This window comes from Aplysia californica, unplaced genomic scaffold (genome assembly GCF_000002075.1).
Source record: "Aplysia californica isolate F4 #8 unplaced genomic scaffold, AplCal3.0 scaffold01261, whole genome shotgun sequence".
Taxonomy (NCBI): domain Eukaryota; kingdom Metazoa; phylum Mollusca; class Gastropoda; order Aplysiida; family Aplysiidae; genus Aplysia; species Aplysia californica.
The window spans coordinates 65,202-89,923 of record NW_004798531.1 but is presented as its reverse complement, the minus strand read 5'-3'; the positions used below and the strand labels follow the sequence as shown (position 1 = coordinate 89,923).

The window sequence follows — 24,722 nt, the reverse complement described above, 5'->3', positions numbered from 1 at the left end:
GTATCCATACGACATGGGGGAATTACTCTGTGCCACCACTTAACCCTATCCTTACGTCGTGTTTTACTATCGTATCCATATGACATGAGGAACTCTGTGCCACCACTTAACCCTATCCGTACGTCGTGTTTTACTACTATCTTATCCATACGACGTGGCAAACTCTGAGTGCCATCACTTTCCAAAGAGGAAATTTACTTGTCAATCCGATCCGTACACTTAGCATAGCAGTCTGTCAAAATGATTTTTTGAGAAATACTGAAAGTTTCAAAGAGATCTTTCGCACAAGACGTATTCTAAAATGTAAAGAATACATCCCCGGGGGTTCAAAATGACCCCGGGGTGTACGGATAGGGTTAAACAACAACAGCAAACAAAAAGAAAACATAAAATAGAAGAACCGAACTGAGCTTCAAACTCTATGAAGACCAAATCGTTGCAAAGGATGTGCAGCGTGACAGAGCTGTTTCTAATCCTCTCAAAAATGGCGACACGGCGAGCTGAGTGGGTAGGTGAGTTTACGTGGGTGACGTCACAGCTGCGACCTCTAGTACTATTATAACTTCTCTGCTGCAGCGACATCTGAACCAATGCGCAAACTTCCGCGGACACTTTTTTGGCCGAGTAAACAATCTTGTACAATCTTTGGTTTTGTTTTACCTTGAACTGCGTTCCAGGTCCAGATTTCTTGATTCTTAGTCTTATTTAACATTGCACCTTGAACAATCTTTCTTTTCTACTCTTTCTCTCTCGGAGGTTTTGTCGTGGGACGGCACCACAAACGATCGATTCTATGATTCTTGTGAGTTGCTGTTACTGTTTGCATTTTGCATGAACTTTTCTCTAGATTCTCTAGATTTCTAGATTAGATCACCGTTTCTAGATTTCTAGATATAGAACTATTAGCCCTCTTAGTTTTTTTCACTTTAGATTCTTCTAGCTTGGATGAATGTTAACACAACAGCTAGAGTCCTACCCCCCACTCCAGCAAGCGGCTTCCTCTCACTCTCACACAGTCTCAAATTGTAGTTGAGAGCTGCTGATTGTAAATTTGATTGGCTGACGCTGTGCTTTTTCTTGTCAATTTTTACTTCTAAACCCGCACGCAGGTTCACTGTTTTGGGGGCTAAACTGCCATAATTTTTGCTGCACCCCCTGAAACCCTCCAGATTCTTTTGAGGTCAGGCCCCCCCCCCCCCCCCCCCAATCCATATTGTTAAAAGCAAGTCAAATATTACTATGCCATGCCACTGGTCCTAGTTCTATTTTCAAACATCAATTATAACTCAATAACTATTGATTTGCGGCGAAATTGAAGGCCATGTATTCAGTGAATGCAAAATATAATTCTAGTAAAAAAGTATAGAATCTAGATTCTAGATCTAGATCTAGATAAAACAGATCTAGCCTACATGAGACGGGTGCATGAGTTTTAAAAAAACCCTCAAATATTACTACGTCATTGGTTCTATTTTTATTAGTTCGTTATAAAAATATCCAATATACTAATAAATTAACTCACTGACTACTGGCCCCTTTCACAAATCACTAGCGCTGAGTACTGGCATTTTTGGGGGTATTTCAAAACACCACCACAACTCTCAGAATTACCCTATATAGATTGTAATTATTTTTTGACACAGTAAAATAACTTTCAAACTTAATCTATTGCAAAAAATTTAAGTTTTCTAGGTCTAATACTTTGATTCTTATGATTGTTTCAAAATTGGAATTAATTTGATTTTGATTTTTCGAAAAATTTCCAGAGACATGACAGATAGAATGAAATTCACAATTACAACAAAAATAAAAGTTCAAAGTGTTCTGTTTTGATTTGTATCCATGTGTGAGTGTTTGGTGAAAATATAAAAGCTGGTCTGTGCGTTTATTCAGACCCATACACTGAATTACATGAGACAGATGTAGGAAACAAAGTTGTGATTTCGTTTGCACGAACAACAACAGTACTAGCGCTAGATCTAGCCCTAAACTACGACTCGTGCCGTGTTCGGGTACATATCCAGGGTCCTAACTATCAGACACATCATATCCGGAGTCACTAGAACCAGTAAAACGTACAGAAGTATCGAAAACAGCGAAATTTTGTGATTCTTGTTCATGCGACCGTTACTTCAACGCGACTGTCGGATCACTATCATTTGTATAGAAAAAACATAGCGCGAGTTCCGGTCAGATCAAACCCAGATGAGGTGACTGTCTTTCACCTTCAGTTGCTTAATAAGTTACCATGAAACTTCCGCCAGACTCCGCACGAAATGAAACAAGAGGCAAAACTAGCACTGGAGTCCGTTCCCGTTCATGTGACGGGAGCACAAGATACGGAACAAGACCGCAAAGTCCATCCCGTCGGGGGTACGGGATCCGTACCTGCGAACCGACCGTCTGCCCCGTACCCGTGACGGGATCCGTAGTCAGTGAGTTAATAAAGAATCTTAATGTGAGATGGGATGTCCATGAGCAAAAAGATACCCTTAAATTCCTAACTGGTGTTGGGAATAGTTGGCTACAAATTGTTTATTCCCAACCGATGTTGGCGATAGTAGAATTTTCCTATATTCTCAACCTGTGTTGGGAACTATATTAATACCATACAGTCTGAGTCTGTAATGATAGTAGTTCAGCCCTAATGTTGTATTATATTGACAATGCAGGTTGAAAAGTAAACAATGTGTTCATGGGTTCCGTGGAGGAAAATGTGAAGTGTGCTGAGCACTGGCCTGATGGTGAAAAAAAAAGTAAGCCTAAGCAATGTCGGACAGTGTGAACTTCATTCATGCCTGATTGGTGATTGGTCTAGATAAAAAGTCCATCTTATTTTCATATAAAATATAAACCGCGATGGGCGGTGCCGTACTGACTGAAGTGTCTTTAGGCCATTCCCAAAGGGGGAACATTTCTCGTTCTAATGCAAAGTAGAATTGTAAATGGGCTGATCCAACCATGTCATGCTCATAACTGTGCCTGAAATGCAACACGGAACTTTGCTTTTTCTTTCCTCATCCTTACTATCGTCGTTTTCCTCTCCTTCTTTTGTATGTTAGTCACATTTTTGTGACCCGCTATTTCCGGGGTGCTTGATAGTTGAAGCAGACTTTGTGCTGTTGAGGCTAGAGAGGTGATGGGAGTAAGTCTGATTCCCTGTAAAGACTTCTCTGTTGACGTCCACCCCTTGGCGCTCATATATGACCTTATAGTAGCGAGCACCGTAAAACCTCTACTAAAAGTAAAACTATTTTCTTATGACTTCACTCCCCCTACGGCCTCAACCATCCCCTTAGGTTTGCAGTCCAGTCCTTGCACTAACCTCATGATGCTGACATCAAGCTAGGAAGCTACCAGAATACCAATTTTTAAGTCTTAAGTTTGATCCGGCCGGGGTTCGAACCCGCGACCTTATTCACAAAACACAAAAAGAACCATAGGCCTGATATATGTGAGGCAGCATGGTGAAATCAGGCACTCGTCGAAATAATGAAAGTAAATAAACTGGCATTTTACAGCAGGTTGGGGAATTGTTATTGATTTTTTTGGTTTTTGGCTAAACACATTTCATGTCTATTAAAGAATACATTTCTGTGTGGATATTACTGGAAAAACGTTGATTTAAGTCTTGAAAATGAAAATTTGCCGTTTGCACGGACTCTTAAGCTAAGGAAATAACTTAACTATGGCGGTCATTTTCTCGCCAATTTTACCTCTGAAACCAAGCGATGTCTACCTCCTTTAATCGCCAATATCTCAAAATGTATCCAAGATAGATGGATGTATTTTTCATCCTAAGTAAGGCAAATCATCTTAAAGCTTGTTCATTTGTCTTGCTTTCAAGGAAAAAATTACCCATCCATCTTGAATAGAAGTGGTGATATTACGAATTGAAGGAGGTGGGGGTCACCTGATTTAAGAGGTAAAATTAGTGAGAAAATGACTGCCAAAGATTAGTTATTTCCTTAGCTTGCGAGTCAGTGGTAAATGAAAATTTACATTTTTGTGCCTTTAATCAACGTTTTTCCGAAAAATCCACCCAGAAATTAGTTCTTTAATTGGCATTAAAGGTGATGAGCCAAAAAACAAAATTTTAATAAAAATTCACAAACCTGCAGAAGAATGCTAGTTTCTTCACTTTGATTATTTTGCCGAGAGCCTGTTTCCACCACGCTGCCTCACATATTGTTAGACTATAATACTTATTCAGGGGGTTCTCGTGGTCTAAAGGTTAATTTAAGGTGTTCACCTCTCATTCAGTAGCTCTCGGTTTCGAATTCGGATAGCGACGGAAATTTTTCCTCTCTGAAAAAAAATGTCTCTTTTCACTTCCTTTCCTCCTCTCTTGCAATGTTCTGTTGTTTGCTTTCGTCTCCATTTTCTGCTCCCACCACCCTCACATCCTTTGCCTCATCCATCCTCTGGGCTCCTGACTTTTTTAGCAGTCTTTTTGTTTCTACTGCTACTCCTTCATGGCTCCTTCTTACTATCTGTCAGCCACATCCCTGATCTTATGGTAGGAAAGATCTACACCTAGCCTTCTCGGACAGTGTGAAAAATCTTGGGAAGTCCATTGTTCAAGTTTCACACATTAAAATTAAAGATCTCTTGGTGGTCCAAAATCGATAAGAGTAGCGCACTTTGGCGGCCACCGGCGCAAAATTCAGAAATTTTTCCCACAAACTGAAAATGTTTAATGTTTCCCACACTCTCATATGACCTTATGCAGTTGCAAATGCCATTAAAACACTTACCAGTACCAAAAAATATAACAAAAAATCTTCCGAAAATCTTATTCGCAGAAGAAAAGCAAACACATTGAAGTTCAATTGCATCATAAGTATTTATTGAACAGACTTCTACACACCATCAGCACATTGGTAGAATTCTGCTGTATAGTTCAACAATGGCCCTCCTAGACTTAACTTTGACAACACACTCTACGGAACATTACAGCAACTCAGCAAACCTGCTCTTATCACTACATGGCGAGAGCCCAGATGTTGCTGGATCGATAACAACAACAGCAACAACAGTTCAACAATGGCACATTACGCATTAAAGCCTGTGAAATGAAATGCTTTTATTTAGGTCCAATTGACATATAACGTGCGTTCAAAACAAAGTGGAAAAACATATTTATACAAAGTAGTCAGTGTGATGGTAATTCTCTCTCTCTCTCTCTCTCTCTCTCTCTCTCTCTCTCTCTCTCTCTCTCTTGCCCTTTTTTTAAACTCCCAGTGGAGCACAGGCCATCAACAACATTACTCCAGCGAAGCTTGTCCTGAGCATCCTTTTCTATCTGTTTCCATGATGTCCCCGCTTTTTCAATTTCTGCTTGTACCGCTCGCCTCCATGTCATCTTTTTGTCTTCCCTTCTTGCGTTTTCGTTGTGGGTTCCACGTTAAAGCCTGCTTGATGATGCTTGTCAGGGGTCTCCTCAGGGTGTGTCCAATCCATTTCCATTTCTTCACCTGTATGTCTTCCTTTACTGGCCTTTGGCTTGTTCTTTCCCACAGCTGAGCATTAGTGACTCGATCGTACCACGTGATCCCCACTGTCCTTTGTAGGCATCCATTTATGAAGCTTTGCAGTTTCCTTGCTGGTGGTAATTATACAGAGAAAAACACAGTAACATCCTCTGTCTTGATTAAAAACTTAGAAGGCTAAGCTAATAAGATCATATTATAAATTGTATTTAGATTCCATTGCAGTTGCACCCCTTTTAACATTTCATGAAAGACTTGAATGTGCAGATTAAAAAAAAAAAATGCAAATTTAAGTACACGTACTATGCCAAAAATAGTACCCTTCCTGGTTATACAGTAGTCACAGAGCTATGTCCTTGAACAGCTTACAATAGCTGTTGTTAAAAAACAGGGTGCTGTATATTGGGCACTTACAGTGGTGTGTGGATGGATAGTCAATGCTTGTGATCTTGTGTACTATTCATGCATTTACCTATGGGGATCTATACCTTGGAATTTATCATCTTCACTTTCACGTTCTGTAGATATCTTGTTCCAACTATGTATAATCCAGGCTGGGGCAAGCGTGTTCAAGTTGTGGGCTGGATAAGTGATTGCCAAATATCTTGCAGGCCAAAGCAGGAGAAAGCAGGGAAAAATCAGTTGAAATACCCAGGCTCTAAAAAGAGACTAAAACGTAGTACATGTAGGCCTACTATAGAGTATTCACTCACGGGCATTTCATGATGAGATAATTGTTAGATCTTTTACTCTCATCTGGGCTGGAAACAAACGATTTTAATTTTCAAGACAGACAGTTTTCTTTTTATGAATTATCATCTCACAATGCATGGCCCACATTCATTATTGATTACTGGTTCGCGGGCCAGGCTGAATCCACTCACACAAGCTAGACCTGTCCCCCAGCTGTAGTTTATCCAGGCCTAGTTTAATCCATAGTCACCATTTTAGATTGTTTGCTTTGCTTCATTTTGCTCATCTCTTGCTTTTGGGTCACCTTAACCCTTTGAGCCGTGACCCTCTGAGGCTAGCGTGCCCTTCTGGCTGAGCTCTTGAGCGATATATTAGGCCTACTAACGTCCATAAGATCATCAGAATCATTTTCCTTATCCCATTTAGGGTAGTCCTTGTCATTACCAGCCTCGGATTCAGAATAATTATTTTGATTATAGTCAAAGTTGTTTTAAATTAGTTTATTTACATCAAATTTTTAGTATTTTAGTAGAGGTGTTAACCAGAATCGGACTGTTCAGTGTACTGTTGTGAACAGAACCAACCTATTTTTGTATGCTCATATGACCTTATGCAGTTGTGAGCGCCGTAAAACTCTTACTAAAACAGAACTATTATCAGGGATGACACTTTTCCGCTTTTTTCCAGTATTTCCGGTATTTTGATCCTGATCTGCTATTCCGTTATTGAGATCGAGATAGAATCTGTAGTTGGAAAAAAACAACAACCCACACACACGCGGCCCCAGTTTACCGGTAGCAAGGTATACAGGCAGTTCCACGCACCCCCAGTTTTCCGGTGGCAAGGCATGCAGGCAGTTTAACGCGCCACCAGTGTACCGGTGGCAAGGGCTCAAAGGGTTCAGAAGTACAGTAGGTCTTTTGTATTTGCTTGCTGCTTGTGTCAAGTTCATCATAAAGTGTTAAATGTATTCATACTGAGGATAAAGTTCTGTCTTTGTCCTCCCCCTTTTTCCCTGCTAATAGACTCACTATGTGAGTGGTTGGCGGGTGCTCTTGTGTAGTTAGCTTCTTCTTTCCTATCAAACATCTATCATCTTCATCTCCCCTCCTTCTTTTTTGTGTTTGCTACTCACTACTCTCTTGTAACACTTCTATTCTTCAGCACTTATATGACCTTATTGCATTGCAAGTGTCGTAAAACACTTACTAAAACTTAAACTAAGACTCTCTGCCCCATTCCTCTTTGGTCCAGATCTTTCTTTGACATTGCCACCGGCACAATGTCAACCAAACTTGCCGTGATATAGTGTGTGGGATAGCGGCCATGTGGTGTACATCTACGATAACTTTTACTATTTCTCCTGTTTATTTGTAATTCAACTTTGCCCGCCAAGCAGCTGCTCAAAGAGAATGAGTTTGAACAGTTCTCAATTTCCACTTTCTTTGCAGCTGAACAAGAACCATTTCGTCAAACAACCGAGAATGTGACCACTCTCTCAGAAACGTCGTATTACGCTGGATGTCTTACGAGAGATGATTGATGGGATGTTGTAGTTTATGTGTTGGGCAGTGAAAAGATGCTGAGAAGTCTGCAGTCTGCAAGGTAAAGTCGTTAATATTTCTCTACTTTCAAGATATGTAGTACGTAACAAACAAGAAGCTGTGTTAATTATATGAGCTTTTGTCTTATTTTCTGACTCTTTTAAGTGCTTTTATCTTATTTTCTGACTCTTTTAAGTGCTTTTGTCATATTTTCTGACTCTTTTAAGTGCTTTTGTCATATTTTCTGACTCTTTTAAGTGCTTTTGTCATATTTTCTGACTCTTTTTGACAGGTAGGCCTACCTGCTCTGCACTACTTGAGTACAAAATAATTATTTCATGAAATATTATCTGTCTAATACTTTTATTTTGGTTGCTGATTTTTAATTATAAACTTAAAAGAATGAAAAGAGGAGGAATACTTGAATTAAAAATGACAATGGGAGAGCATATCATTTTTGTATGGTCTTTACACTGTTTTCTAGCTGTGGTCCCCTTTTTTTCTGATTATACCCCCCATCTTCCACCTCAATTTTTCCTTTTTCAGGTGCGCCTTGTGCACACAGGTTTTCCAGCGTTGCCTTCCTCTAGTCCGACATAAGCGATACTTCACGGTTCAAGATGCCTCTGCAGCGCTGCGACCGTTTTACTTCGTGGTCCACCCAGACTTGTTTGGGCAGCATCCCACAGAAAGGGTGAATATTGAAGAAAAGCTAAAACTTTTTGTGCAGATGTGACCATGGTCAGTTCATGTATGAGTTCAAATCTTTGACACTTTGCCATCATATTTTGGGGAAAATCCAAAGAAACTGGGTGGTTAACATCTCCAATTGGCAAAATGAGGCGGCAAAGTGTTAATGCACACGTAACCATGCTCAGTTTTTTGGGGGGTAAGTGTTTTATGGCGCTCGCAACAACGTAATGTCATGTTACCATGCAGGACACATTTAACATTTTCAGTTAGTAGGAAATTTTGTATTTTGCCCTGGTGGCGGCCGAAGCCAACTCTTATCGATTTTGGACCACCAAGGGATCTTTAACATGCACAACTTTTACATTCTTATCCGAGAAGGCCAGGTGTTATATCTTACCTACCATAAGATCAGGAGTGTGGTTGAAAGACAACAGTAATAAGGAGCCAAGGAGTAGCAGTACAAAGGCTTCAGAAAGAGTCAAGAGCCCAGAGGAGGGGACAAAGGAGGTGAAGGGATGGGGGCAGAAATCGGAGGTGAAAGCAGACTACAGAACTTTGTTAGAGAGCAGGAGAAAATTTTCCGTAGCTTTCCAGATTCGAACTTGGGACCTATTGAATGAGAGGCGAACACAGTAATCTCTTGTCCACGAGAGCCCCCTAGTTCATGTATGGGTTAAAACGTTTTATGCAGATGAAACAGTGTTCATTTCATGTATTGGCAACTGCCGTCTTTGACTTTTTCTCTTGATTGTCGCCCTATTCCATTCCTGGTTAGTTGATGTTCACTGATTTTCAGGACGGTTTGTATTCTTTGAATTTTGGCAGCCTTTCTACTGCTTCTCCTTGGCTCCTTCTTACTGTTGTCTTTCAGCCACACCCCTGATCTTCTGGTAGGAATGATGTACACCTAGCCTTCTCAGACAAGGGCATAAAACCTCGGAGGTCATGTGTGAAAGTTGCGCACATTATTTATCCCTTGGTGGTCTAAAATGGATAAGAGTAGGCTTCGGCCACCTCCCGGGCAAAATTCAAAACTTCCTACCAACTGAAAATGTTTGGTATGTCCCGCGCGCTCATATGACCTTATGCAGTTGCGAGCGCCATCCTACAGAGCTCTGTAGACACATAGACATGATGGCAGACGTTATGTTTCACCGGTGCTTTGTTACATCCTGACTGTAGTCTGATGGGTGTTGTTGAATATCACTGAAAGCTGAACTGTAAACACTTGATGTGCCTGTAAGTTTGCATGTAGGGAAGAGTTTGTTTAGGTGTTATGTAAGGGGTGTTTTTATGAGTAAGCTCCCCAACTTCTTTCACTTCTTTTTGTAGTGTTTCTAAGTGCTAATTTAGTCACTACTTTCTTGATTTAATTACTTAAATGTTGAACTGGGGTCTTAGGAAGACGGGGTGCTCCATGCTTCCTCGCCCTTCTTCATGAGGGTCCATTTCAGTGTGGGCAGGCTGATTGTCTCCATCATCATCATCATAATGTAATCACTATAATTCTGTAACTATCTTCATTTTATTTGTCCTATTCCTTGTAACTGCATCCATATTTTTTCGCTTTCAGGCTGTCAATGAAAATTCTCTGAAGCTTTTAAATGAGTACCTAGCAGTACATCCCAGTCTGGGCAAGACTGAACCCAAGGAAATGGTGTTTTATATCCGTTCCCAGGACAGCTCCGGCCCGGGTATGTTTTAATGTTTATTGGTTTGTTTAAGTAGAGGTTTTACGGCGCTCGCAACTGCATAAGGTCATATGAGTGCCAAGGGGTGGATGTCAACAGAGAAATCTTTACAGGGAATCAGACTTACACTGTTCACCTCTCTAGCTTCAACAGCACAAAGTCTGCTTCGACTATCAAGGCACCCCAAAAATAGTGGGTCACAAGAGTGTGACAAACATACAAAAGAAGTAAAGGAAAATGATAATAGTAAGGATTAGGAAAGAAAGAGTAGCATTTCCCTGTTGTAGTTCAAACACAGTTAGGAGCGTGACATGAGTCAGCCCATTTACAATTCTACTGTGCTAGAATGAGAAATGTCTCCCCCTTTGGGAATGACCTAAAGACACTTCAGTCAGTGGCACCGCCCTAGGGGGTTGGCCCAGGTATATGTCGTTTTGTCACTTTTTCACTCTGCACAAAGCACATCTACACTTTTTGAGATTTGAACTTGACCTGTTCCAGATTTTTGTTTCTTGTCTGAAGACAAACTTCCCTTTGAGAAGATGTTATTCTTAAAACATACTATAGTTCTGTAAAAGTGTTAAGACATGTATTTTTTCCCTATATCACTTTTGGACAAAATCTTATGGTATTGCATTTTTGTTCATACTGATTTCTGAGGGAAAAAAACAACCTAATGTTGAGACAAGTTTGTACTTTGATATGATATTTTCTGTTCTTTTAAATTTTCATTTTGCTTCGAATTATTGTGGGTGGTTGGAGGGAGCTCTTGTGTGGTTTGCTCCTTCTTTTCTATCAAACATCTATCGTCCTTATCTACCCCTTCTTCTTTTTTATGTTTGTTACTCTCTTTTAACACCTCTAATCTTCTGGCGCTCATGTGACCTTATGCAGTTGCGAGTGCCGTAAAACCTCTACTGAAACTAAATTCGAATTTATTTTTTTCTTATCATGTCCAGTCAACTGTCCGTCTGATTTCTTTCCTCTCCTGTAGGCCTGAAGCAGGTGAAAATCTGCCTGACCACAAGCAACCTGCGAGACACCGTGATGGCCATTCTCTCTACCTGTGGCCTGTCCAATTCTCACGTGCCGGAGTCTTCTGGCATTATGTAAGTTGATCTCCCAACTTGTAATTTTTGCTTTCTGTTTCCTCTGAATGGACTGATCACCATGCATTTTTCTTTTTGGTAACAAATCGGCTCAATACCATAGAGAGTGCAGCAGCTGCCTTTAATCCTATCGGTACGCCCTGGGGTCATTTTGTATCCTCCGGGGTTGTATTCTTCTCATTTTAGAATACTTCTAGTACGAAAATATCTTTGAAACTTTCAGTATTTCTGAAAAAATCATTTTGACAGACTGCTATGCAAAGCGTACGGATCGGATTAACGAGTAAATTTCCTCTTTGGAAAATGGTGGCGCTGAGTTCCCCACGTCGTTTGGATACGATAGTAAATCACGACGTACTGATAGGGTTAATGAGACATGCTGCTGTTGCTAGAATATGTATGATCTTGTTTGACAGGGTGAGCAAAAATCATTTAAATTATTAAATTTTTTCTTGGGAAAGTGACAAAAAGGTTTGTTTTGAATGAACGCTAATTCTTACTTTTGATTTGTCAAAAGCACAGAAACTAGGCCTAATTATGTGACTATTTTCTATTTCCTAATACTGAAGAGAGATCGTACTCGATAATCTTATTTGAGAATGCGATGTAAGTGTTGCTATTTGAAAGGTAAGTCAATAACTAAAAGATGAAAGGAAAATGTCATACTCCATGAGCGGAGTGCAGGTGACCTAGATTTTTAAAAAATAGGCTGTATTATAACTTCACATAATCCTTTTTAGATGCCATATTAGTGCCGTCTTACTGTTCCAGATGAGGGGGATCCATGGTATCAAATCTAAAGATTCCCACTATAATTCAGTGCCAATTTCCGTGCTTTCAGTCCAGTTGATCACCTTTTAATGGACAAAGTAAGCATTGTTATTTCTGATATTCCAGGTACGGCACAAATCGTCCAATTGAATGGCATCATACATATTATACTGCTACAGGAAAAAAGAACCCGCATTCTCGGAAAGCTGAAAAAGCTGTGGCACTGACACTTAGGTAAATTGTGTTATCATCAACGAACGTTTTATTTCTATATGTGTTTGGTAACTGTTTAGTGTTTTCACTGCATTTTCGTTTGAGTTAGCAGGTGTGATCATGGGTGGTTGGCGGGTGCTCTGGTGTGGTTTGCTACTTCTTTCCTATCAAACATCTATCATCCTGATCTCCCCTCCTTCTATTTTGTGTTTGTTACTCTCTTGTAAAATCTCTAATCTTCGGCACTTATATGACCTTATTGTGCTGCAAGTGCTGTAAAACTCTTACTAAATGTAAAACTCTTACTAAAACAAAGCAGGTGTGTTGCTTTATTTCTATGTTTGTCTTCATAATCCTTGTGGGAAATTGTAGCTTGCCTTACCTTTGAGGGAAATCGTTTTTGGCTATGATTTGATTACTGAGTTCTCATAGCCTTGCCAAGCTCTTTTGGCACAACAGTTTTTAGTAATATAATATTGCCTTCTTAGAAAAAGTTGTGGAAGTGAGAACTAGATTTCTATAGAAAAGAACATTTGTGGCTTGTGCTGACAAAATGAGTTACTGCTTTCGGATTTTAGCCTTATGGAAATTTATAGGTGAAGTTTGTACAATTTGTAAGTGTGGAATAATAAAAGATACGGTAGACTTGGACAAAATGGTATCTATTGGAAAATCTATAAATCTGTCCTCGGTATTGATTTTCGCCCTTTATCTCCATTCTTGGATCGCGAGAAGTAACTTATTTTGTTGGCACGCCTCACATTTGTTTCATCAGTGTAGTGAGAACTGCTTTTTTACTTTATTTAACCGACTTGATCCTATCCCCGTATATTTATGGGACAGCCCGCTGGCCTGGTGGTTTAATCCCATCTATTTACGGGATGCGCTTTATCTATCGATATCTCCACTGGTTTTTTTTACAAGCTACAGGGAGTGGTGAGCCAACGGTTTACCCTCTTGTTTTGTTTTGTTAAAAATTTGGTGAAGTTATATTTATGCCATACATTTCTCAATTTGATTTCACAAATTCTGGTATTCAGGAGTTGGCTCCAGCTAAACATTCAGCGGTCTCGTCAGCACGAAGAGTCTGTGCGCTACATTCAGGACGACATCGCTCGACTTTTGGACAGGTTGAGGAGGGAACTTTGCCTCAAGGACATCCGTTTCGATAGTGTGTGGGGCTTCCATCACTTCCGTGGCTGCCTCAAATCTTTCGACCGACTTTACCGTGACCACCCTGATTTTCTCAAGTTTGTTCTCAAAGGTATGAACAATTGATGTTTGACACTGTGCCACCACAAGGCTCATATGGTCGCTTTTAAAGACAAGCGGGCTAACCCAGATTTCAGGGGTTTCCGGAAATCTTGACCTACACCAAAAGTGGGCATTGCCCTACCTATCGGAGAAGTTTGGTTTCAGTGGTGTGTATACAGTGGAATCCTGTTATAACGAGAGGGAGGGGACCGGTGCCAAATGTCCGTTATAGCAGGATTCTCGCTATAAGAGATCCAGTAATAAATTCGAGGGAAACTGTAAAGTACGCCTAACCAATGAGTTTGGTGTTCTGTTTATTTCCTTTTGCTATCTCCCCTGATAATGATTTTGTTCAACATGACCTCTAGGTCTTACTTGATCAAAAATCGAATCAGGTTTCTTTCTCTAGTGCTAGATCTAGAGATGTAGACTGACAGCTCGGCGTTGGCGATCAGAAAGAAAGGGCTCCAGGTTAACTCGCCCGCTGTGTTGTCTCCCACCCTACCACACCCTGTGGTGCATTCTGTCTGCTTGCGCGCGTCACACATTCGCTCCATCCATCACATTGCTGTGACCTCTCCATCCTCGCATCGGAGAAGTGAGAGGCATGGTAGGCCTTGATAATCTAAATCTAAACTAGGCTTACACTGGCCTATCACGCGATGCGTTCTGCTTGTCTGCGCATGCCACACCCTCCCTACTCAGTTGCCCCGGCCTTCATTGTTGACACACGTGGGCTCTCCCGTTCTTTGTTTGACTAGTTCACCAACAAGTTTCTCAACTGGCGAGATTTTGCATTATGTATAATTGGCCTATGCACTGTGCACAGCAGCAGCAATATTCCACTATAAGCGACTCGCATGTTTGTCTGATTGCGCTATAGCAGTATTTAAAAGACAAGGAGAGTTTTCTCTATAACCAAACAAATATACACACCAGTGAAACCAAACTTATCCTACAGGTAGGGCAATGCCCACTTTTGTTGTAGGTCAAGATTTTTGGAAACCCCTGAAATCTGGGTTAGCCTGCTTGTCCCTAAAACTGACCAAATATGAGGTACTCAAATGTGTTTTTATTCACCCTGTAAATCAGGGCAAATTGGCAGTTACTCTTTTGTCTTGCAACAGGGTGCAAGGAGATACACATCATTATTGCAGGAAAAATAAGGTGAAAAAAATTTTCTATTATGAGAGCAATTTAATTTTTGTTTTACAAGATGATTGAGGGCAGGAGGGTCTATGTCAGCCATAAAATTTGAAGACATATGAAATGAAAGTTTTAAGTAGAGTGGACTAAATTTCCAAGAGCAACATTGTGGGTGGTTGGTGGGTGCTCTGGTATGGTTTGTTCCTTCTTTCCTATCAAACATCTATCATCCTGATCTCTCCTCCTCCTTTTTTTGTGTTTGTTCCACTCTTGTAACACCTCTAATCTTCGGCACTTATATGACCTTATTGCGTTGCAAGTGCCGTAAAACTCTTACTAAAACTAAACCCGTGCAACATTAATTTTTGTGTTAATTTCCCTGGGTTTTTCTTCTCCCCCCCCCCCCCCCGACGCCTCAGACCGGACCCTAGTGTTCAGCAACAGCACAGGTGTGAGTCGCCTTGGGGAGATAGTGCTCAGTAGTGAAGACGTGCCGCAGACCTGGTTCACGGTCAGTTGATGTTCTCTCCACTCACTTCTCTACTCACTTGTTCATCTCTGTCAGTTGATGTTCTCTCTACTCACTTGTTCATCTCTGTCAGTTGATGTTCTCTCTACTCACTTGTTCATCACGTCAGTTGATGTTCTCTCCACTCACTTGTTCATCTCTGTCAGTTGATGTTCTTTCTACTCACTTGTTCATCTCTGTCAGTTGATGTTCTTTCTACTCACTTGTTCATCACGTCAGTTGATGTTCTCTGCACTCACTTGTTCATCTCTGTCAGTTGATGTTCTCTCCACTCACTTCTCTACTCACTTGTTCATCACGTCAGTTGATGTTCTCTCTACTCACTTGTTCATCACGCCAATTGATGTTCTCTCTACTCACTTGTTCTTCTCGATCAGTTGATGTTCTCTCTACTCACTTGTTTGTAAAACCTCTACTAAAGCAAACTTATATAAGCACAGCATGCCCCTACGGAAACATTTTAATTTAAATGAGTAACTTGAACGTTTGGCATTGTTTTGATTGTGAGTTCATGATACAGTAGAACATGACTACAGAAGCACCCGCTACAGCGGGACCTTGTCGGAATCCCCCTTTTTTACTCTACATAAACTCAATTACCTGTGCTCGGGTTTAGCGGAGAAAGGAAAGGCCTGAACTTTGATACAGTGGGAGAGATCGAGCAAGCTCTAGCTGGGTGGAAGGGGGAGGGGGTGCTGTAGGCGGGTTCCAAACAAGCAGTCAGTGGTGCAGCGTTGTGATTGGCCAGTCCAATGATGAGTGAGGGGCAGGTGGCAGAGAGAGATGGTGCGGAGAGATGAGTTACGTGAGCCACTCCAAAAGTGATGTGCCGTAGCTAAGAGACTCAGTATTAGAGCGTATATGCCATAGCCCTAGGCCTAGGCGAGGCTAAAAAGTCAAAGAAGAGGAGAGCATGTAGTGTGTGATTCCTGATTCATTGAATTATGATCGTTGATGCTCATAAGCATACGCACGCGTCCACTTCACCAGTACTACAGTTGCCCTCCCGTTACTATAGACAGCACAAGCATCGAAACCGAGGAAAAGACGGCTTCCAACAAGGACAAAAGGAAATGCTTCTCAGTCGAATTAAAGGCCGAGATAATCAACGAAGTTGGCAAGAAAAGGAAGACTAAAGTCTAATCAAAAGTGCAGATTTATTGATATGGGAGGGAGGTATTCATGTGGATTTTTAGACATTTTTGGGTAATTTCCCCCTTTACATTCCTATAGCGGGAACTCGCTCACAGCTGGATTTTTCTTCTGGAACAAAATGTTACGCTATAGCCGTATTCTACTGTACTTAACAAATTGATTATGTCTCTGTTTAAATACTGAAATATTGATTATGGACTTGTTGTTGTTTTAATGAAAAATGGGTTGTCTTCAATGTTTGTATCGTTAAAAAAATGTGAATCATAGTCTTTTATTGTAGATCTCAAAATGAGGGTGATGGTTCTCACTCTTGATGCCTGTAAAGGTATTCGTTTTCTTTGTTTGTGACTGTGGGTGGTTGGCGGGTGCTCTTGTGTGGTTTGCTCCTTCTTTCCTATCAAACATCTATCGTCCTGATCTCTCCTCCATTCCTATCAAACATATATCGTCCTTATCTCCTCTTCTTATTTTTTATGTTTGTTACTCTCTTGTAACACCTCTAATCTTCTGGCGCTCATATGACCTTATGCAGTTGCGAGTGCCGTAAAACCTCTACTAAAACTGAAAAACTGATCTCTCCTCCTTCTTTTTTGTATCTGTTACTCTCTTGTATTGTTACTCTCTTGTAACACCTCTAATCTTCTGGTGCTCTTATGACCTTATGCAGTGCGAGCTTTCTAAAACCTCAACAAAAAAAATTTTTTTCTTTTAAACCTGTGAGTCATAGTCTTTTATTGTTGATCTCAAAATAAGGGTGATGGTCATCACTCTCGGTGCCAGTAAAGGTATTGTCTTCTTTGTTTGTGACGTCTTCTCCCCCAGCTCTTGAGGTCAGTGGGGGCGTACGAGGCGGTCCTGCACCGACTGCCCACCATGGAGGCAAAGCTGTCCTCCCTGCTCAACGGTATACAAGTGGTGCGCCGGGAAAAGACGCACTGCTCCGTCATGGCGGAAGAGTACGAGCTGCTGCTCAACAAACTGCTGAATTCTCTGCGACGCTGCCAGGATCATGTGACCAGCACGTTCCAGGACCAGGATTTGTCCGGCTTGCAGCTTGTTGTGGAAGGGTAGGGCCAAAACATGGATATTGTTGTTGTCTCTTTTTGATTGGTTTGTCAGCTTTTGTTGTACTGGCATTGTACCATTTTTGTGGTTCTTATGCTTTTTTATTTGATATATTTACAGTTGTTGAGCTGTTATTTCTGTTGGCGGGTGCTCCGGTGTGGTTTGCTTCTTCTTTCCTATCAAACATCTCTCATCTTTATCTCCCCTTCTTCATTTTTATGTTTGTTACTCTCTTGTAACACCTCTAATCTTCTGGCACTCATATGACCGAATGCAGTTGCGAGCGCCGTAATACCTCTACTAAAGCTAAAAACTAAAACAGTTATTTGACTCAAATTCTGTACTATTAAATCTATCCGTACGTCGTGTTTTACCATCGTATCCATACGATGTGGGGATCTCTGTGCCACCACTTTCCAAAGAGGAAATTTACTCGTTAATCCGATCCGTACGCTCTGCATAGCAGTCTGTCAGAATGATTTTTTGAGAAATACTGAAATACTGAAAGTTTAAAAGAGATCTTCACACTAGAAGTATTCTAAAATGTAAAGAATACAACCCTGGGGGTACAAAATTAGATGTGTGGGGTAGCTTGGGAAGAAAATATCCCCTTAAATCAGTTAGTTTTCTACAGAAGAACAGATGATGTTCTACTGTCTCTAAGGGGTAGTCACATAGTGGGCAGGCAGCAGACTGCTTTACTCCAGTTCGGTTGAGATGTTGGTTGAGGTGTACATGTTGTGTTCTAAGTTGGAAGATTATGGATTGATCTCCCCTCCTCAACTCATTGATTGGATCTTTGACCAGTGGTTTATTCATGTGGCCATACATCCTCCTTCCTGTCGTACCTGTGGCCGAATCATTCATCCACTCTTCCTTGAGGTTTGACTTGATCATTCGGCAGCAGGTGGTGTAATTCGTAAGAATTTCAGGCTGAGGGTGGCTAGCTCCTTTCTTTGCAGGGCATCAGCTCTTTCATTTCCCGGTATCCCAGTGTGGGCAGGAATCCATTGTAGGACTACTCTGACGTGGTGCTTACTTATCAAATTATGTAGACTCCAAATCAAGTGCAATATATCTTTGTTCACATCAGTCCCACTCTCAAGTGTTTCTAGTGTTGAAAGGCTGTCTGTAAAGATAACGATGTCTGTGGTAGCAAGTGGGTTAGTGTCAAACAAGTAGTTGATGTAGTTTGCTGTGTTGGTGATAACCTGTTGTTCGGCAATGAAATTGGAGCTGAAGGACCCGCTGGAATAAAAGACTTCTTTTTTTATCCCACTGGGCAAGTTGATCACTGACCCATATCCAGCTTTGATTGTTGCCGTAAAGGCAGATCCATCAGTGTATGAGTGAATCCATGTTGGTGGATAGGAATCAATTGTTTCAAGGGCAGAATGTTTTAGTGCTACAGGATATGTGTTTTTATTGCTCTTGTCCAAAAATGTTTTCCTAATTTCTGGCTTTGCTATGGTGAGATGTGGTGGGAGAGTTGAGGGAACTCTTTCCAGAGGTTCTCGTCTTTCAGGGAGGTGATGTTTTTCTTGAAGATTGAGAACAGTGTCAAGTACAGATATTGCATTTTTTAGTCTTTGATTAGGTTTCCACTTGTCAACAAGGATTCTATTAGGGTGGTTATTTTCTAGCCTTTTAGATCTTTCATATACTTCTAAAGCTGCCAGTTTTCTTCGAGTTTCTAATGGCTCAATTTTTGTGTGGATTTCACAGGCCGCAGTCGGTGAGGATCTCATTCCGCCAGAGATAAGACGAAGAGCTTGGTTTTGGATGGTGTCCATTGAGTTCTTTGTAGTTTTACTGCAAATGTTTTGTAGAACAATATTATAATCAAAAACAGCTCTGGTATATCCTAAATAGAGGCCTCTCAAGGTGTTCTTGTCTGATCCCCAGTTGGTACTGGCTAGTCGTTTGATGAGATTAAGTCTCTTCATAGCCTGCCTCCTAAGGTTGTTGGTGTGTTGTTTCAGGTTGAGCTTGTTGTCTACGGATAGGGTTAAAGCAGAGTTTATGATGTTTGATCATGCTAATTCTCCACCGTGGTGATTTTGTCCAGAGAGGCCAGTCCCCTGATGTTGTCCTCCCTGGGCCAGTTCCTCATCCCGGCCTCCGTGCCCGGCTCTCTTGTCGTCGACTGCATCAAGGAGCACAGGGCCAAGGCACAGCAGATCCTCGTAGACATCCAAGGGTGAGCAGTTTTGTACTCAAGTATTTTGTGTTCAAGGTTCATTTGACAATGACAATGACAATCTTTATTCCTCTCGCAGGGAGAAATTTGTCTTGGTCATAAACAATGGCAGTAGATGTTACAAAGGTTAGGTGCACTCACACATACACACAACAAGACAGGACATTTGTAAATACATATCTCACATGCTGGGACAACCCGCTCCATAAAACATTCTCTCTCTCTCTCTCTCTCTCTCTCTCTCTCTCTCTCTCTCTCTCTCTCTTTTGTAGCACTGTGTCCTGTACCTCACTGCAGTTGGTACGAATGAATTTCTATATCTGTCTGTTCTTGCTTTTTTGGGAATGTATCGTTTACTGCAAGTCGATAGTTGAAATTACGATGTCAGTGGGTCAGTTAACATTATTTCCGCCTTTTTTAGAACGTTTGCTTTGTGCAGATATTCAAAGCTACTTAGGTCTCTGCCAATTGTTCTTGATGCCTTTCTGATCTACTTGTTTATTTTTATGATGTGCTGCCTTCCCAAATTACTACCATAGTAAGTGATACCAAAATCTATCAAAGTTTCTATTGTGGTTGTCTTGGATATCTGAAGGATGGATGGATTGAGATTGAAAGACTTAAGTTTCCTCAGAAAGTAGAGCCTCTGATTTAGCTTTTTAACGATATTGTTTACATGGATAGTAGATGTAACATAGAGAGCCACCAGCACAGTTGAAGCTGACTGCAGCCAATTTCTTTAGCTCTTTCCGGACGTATCGCCGATATATCGGCTGTGATAGGGTGCCTCAGTATTGTTTCGTTTAAACACGATCCGTCATTTATAATTTCTTTAGATTGCTTTTAAAAAACTCGGAAAGGATTTAGGAAACGCAAACATCAAGTTTCACTTTGTCATTGTTGTTGTTGTTGTTGTTGTTAGCGATCCAGTAGCATCTGAGCGTTAACTCTACTGCATGAGGCCATTCGGTAATAGCTGCATGTCTGTTCTAATTGTTGTCTTGAGGAGTAGAGGCAATTAGATGTGTGGGGTAGCTTTGGAAGAAAACATCCCCTTAAATCAGTTAGTTTTCTACAGAAGAACAGATGATGTTCCGTTTCACTTTGTCAAAGCGTGGGTTTGGGGAAAAACGAGTGAATTAGTTCTTGCGATCTTGCATCAACAAAACAATGTAACCGGACTCAGTATAAATTTCAAAACTCAAACAACAATTGGAATATTGCTTTCAAATAAAAAGCTGCACATTCAGAAATTTATGGGTTGTGCTCTTGGCCTGTATATGATAAGATAGCTATGCTTATTTGCTTTCACATGATTGGTGAATGTAATTTTTTCCATCTAAATTTATTTTTCTAATCACCATCACCATTTCTAACCCTTCTAATGCATACTTATGTTCAAAATTAATTCTTGTTTCATATTGGGATGTATTCTTCATTCAATTTCCTTCAATTTGATATATCTTATGTTACATTTTGAGTCATGGTTATGCTTCTATGAAGTTAGTTTGTACACCACCTACATAGCAAAATCGAGCCGCTTGTTAATTTTGTTTAGACCCCAAAAAACTACGTCTGGAAAGAGTTAAGCCTCTACTATGCCGGAGCCCTTTTTGGTACGAAATCTAAAAGTGACGTATATTTCACTAAATTGGTCATTAAATCAATACATGTGAACCTATTTTGATGGTTCTCTATCTACTGAATGAACTCCTGGTAAAAGAGACCTGTGTTCGGCAACTGCCAAAAAGTAATTTGATGCTGAAGTCGTCGTAAAGGAATGTGGCTGAGGTGCTGCCAATGGCTCACCAGCACAGCGGTTCTGACCGGAGATAAGATGATAGGTTCCTAGAGCATGTGAGCCATACCGCGGCGGGTATACATCCACGGCCATAAGGCGTTTCTCCAAATTAAATGAGTCAACTCTTAAGTCAAGAGTTAGTGAAACTTTCCAGTAGTGACTACCCTTTGGTTTGACATCTTTTTCTTGTTTCGTCAGCTTGAGTCGGAGGGTCAAACATCATGCACTCTGGCGATATCAATTTTATATTATATTATAAATCAAATTCACTCTTTAGTCTTTTTTGGTCAACAAGAGAACAATACCTTACTGCCTGTGCAACGAATCTAGATTTAGAACGTGAAGGCACTAACCTGTTAAGTCTCTTGATGAGGTGTACTCAGAATGTGTTGTTCACGGCGTGACAGCTCAGCGGGAAGTGAAGTCTCCCTCCTAAGTTAGGTACAGCTTCCGGGTCAGCTCCAGTAATCATTAGTGATGTGGTGTCTCGTATTTCTTATTCTATAATTACATTATTACATAAGAGCCTGTAACATAAAATGCATCTAGATTAAACCTGCATTGTTTGTAATGCTCTATGTCTTTGCAAGATAGCACATGGGTGGAACTATGGGGGTGGCCGCGGTAAGAAGTACTAAATCTTACCAAGCCTGCTCTTCTTTGAGTGATTTGCCCTCAGGTCAACCCCCGGGGGCGGTGCCACTGACTGAAGTGTCTTTAGGCCATTCCCAAAGGGGGGACATTTCTCGTTCTAATGCACATTGTAAATGGGCTGATCCCACAATGTCATGCTCATAACTGTGCCTGATCTACAACAGGGAACTGCTGCTTTTTCTTTCCTAATCCTTACTATCGTCATTTTCCTCTTTGTCACACTCTTGTGACCCGCTATTTCCGGGGTGCCTTGATAGTCAAAGCAGACTTTGTGCTGTTGAAGCTAGAGAGGTGAGCAGAGTAAGTCTGATTCCCTGTAAGGACTTCTCTGTTGACATCCACCCCTTGGCGCTCATATGACCTTATGCTGTTGCGAGCGCCGTAAAACCCTCTACTAGAACAAACAACCTCAGGTCAACAAACCTGTCAAATGTCTTTGTGTTGTTTTACTCCACGAAGATGGTGTCAGCTTCGACATCTGTAATTTCAAGCTTCCACAACTTGGTTTTTGATGTTTTTGAATGAGTTGTTTTGATCTAATCTGTCTTGTTATTTTTGTTGATTTGAGAAGATTTTTGAATGACGATAGTACAAAAAGAGTTTATCATCATCATCTTCACTAACATTCTCATCTTCTTTATTCTCTTCATTATCTTTCTCATCATCATTCTCATCATCATTATCATCTTCATCATCATCATCATCATCATCATCATCATCATCATCATCATCATCATCATCATCATCATCATCATCATCGTCACACTTGAAATATATTGATCAAATCATTTTGAACGGAGAAACGTGTGTGACCATGCTGAAGAAAAGGCAATATTTTTTTTTTTAGATTTTAAGTGAGCTAGATTGTTTTTTTGAACTGGCTAAAGCTCCTCTCAAAACTTATTTTTTAATTCTTTTTCATCTTCTGTTCTCTAGCTTTTTGAAGGAGGAGGAGCAAAGTCGCCTGGAAGCAATGGATGCCCTGGGTGTGTCGGACATGAAGAAAGACGAAAGTGTGACACCCGCACAGATGATCTCATGCTGTAAGCGGCTGGTGGAAGAACATTGGAGACTCGGCGTCTCGCTGGCCGACTCTCGCCTCCGCGTCTCACACTACTACTCCGTCATGCAGGACGGCCAGATCTGTATACCCTGGGACTGGATCGGAGATGATGACTGAAGTTGTCAGTCAAAAGGTTGATGGCTTTTAGTACATGTTCTTGGCTGAATTAGATTCACTTAATGTTGTGTGGACCTTCTCGAACATTCTTGCTAGAGATGCTAAAGATATAAAGATAATTTGTGAGGCAGCGTGGTGAAATCCGGCGCTCGTCAAAATAATGAAAGTGAAGAAACTGGCATTTTTCCACAGGTTTGGGAATTTTTCTCAAATTTTTTTTTTCCCTCAACGCCTTTCACATTTCTGTGTGGATTTTAGTGAAAAACGTTCATCAAAGGCATAAAGGATGTACATTTTCAGTTTTCAAGGACTCTCAAGCTAAGGAAATAACTCATCTTTGTCGGCTATTTTCTCACTAATTTTACCCCTGAAACCAGGACCGGTGACCCCCACCTCCTTCATTCACAAATATCTTGACTTCTATTATAGACAAATGGATATTTTTTTTTCACCCAAAGCAAGATGAATGTACAGGCCTTAAGATGATACCGATAACTCCATATGCTCCAAAACAAACTAGCGCCTGATTCCACCGCTCTGTGACACGTATAAATATCATTTGATATTTGAAAGTGTCTTGTCCAAATACAACCAAACTTGTCCAACTGGCGCTGCTATGACCTTATGCAGTTGCGAGCGCCGTAAAATCTCTACTAAAACTTGTCCAAAACAAGCACCGGTTGTGAAGGAGAAAAGTGGTCTTCCAGCCAAGTGGTCCTCCTGGAGACTGTCTTTGTAATATGTGAGTGGTGAGATCAGGCACTCGTCAAAATAATGCAGCAGTTTTCTTCTCGCTTAGCAATTTTTATCAAATATTTGTTTTTTGGCTTGACACCATTTATGTTCATTTAGAAACAAATACCTGTAAGGATTTTTACCGAAAACCGTTGATTAAAGCCAGAAAAGTGTAAATTTACAGTTTCCATGGACTCTCCAGCTTTGAAAGTTATCAATCTTTGGCGGTCATTTTCTAGCTAATTTTACCTCTGAAACCAGGTCATCCCCACCCCCTTCAATCCAAAAATATCTCCCCTTCAATTGAAGATAGATTGGTAATTTGTTCATTGAAAGCAAGACAAACAAACAAGCTTTAAGATGATTCCAATAACTGAGTATGCCCAAAAATTGCCGAGAGCCTGATTCCATAGCTTCGCAGCACATATTGTAAAAATGAAAGGGGGAAGTGGGAGGTAGGCATTTGTGCAGGTGATTATCTTGGATAGGGGATCCTTAACCCTATCCGTACGCCCTGGGGTCATTTTGTACGAATTGCCGAACCAGAGAAAAATGCTGCTTTCTTTAATTTCATTATTTTGACGAGCGCCGGTTTTCACCACAATGCCTCACATATCTTTTGCCCTAACCAGATTTTTCTCTGCCTAATCTGAAATGTGCTTTAAAAAATTGTACATATCCCCAAATTCTGTGATAAAAGAGATTATCTGCCTCTACTACTGCTATAATTGATTTTCTGCTGTGACAACAAATTCTTCAGCGAGTCTGACAATATGATCTGACGAATGTTTCGTGAC

At 40.8% G+C, this 24,722-nt stretch overlaps 1 protein-coding gene across 1 annotated transcript; it reads left to right on the top strand.

Moving 5' to 3' along the window:
- Nucleotides 1-598: 598 nt before the first annotated feature.
- LOC101845665 (T-cell activation inhibitor, mitochondrial) lies at nucleotides 599-24,463 on the top strand. Its single transcript, XM_005112397.3, has 11 exons — nucleotides 599-802; nucleotides 7,637-7,790; nucleotides 8,276-8,423; nucleotides 9,996-10,116; nucleotides 11,108-11,222; nucleotides 12,120-12,227; nucleotides 13,247-13,470; nucleotides 15,026-15,117; nucleotides 17,113-17,357; nucleotides 19,424-19,555; nucleotides 22,947-24,463. Exons 2-11 carry the CDS (start codon nucleotides 7,765-7,767, stop codon nucleotides 23,188-23,190), a joined length of 1,455 nt encoding a protein of 484 aa, XP_005112454.1. The 5' UTR covers nucleotides 599-802; nucleotides 7,637-7,764; the 3' UTR covers nucleotides 23,191-24,463.
- The last annotated feature ends 259 nt before the right edge of the window (nucleotides 24,464-24,722 follow it).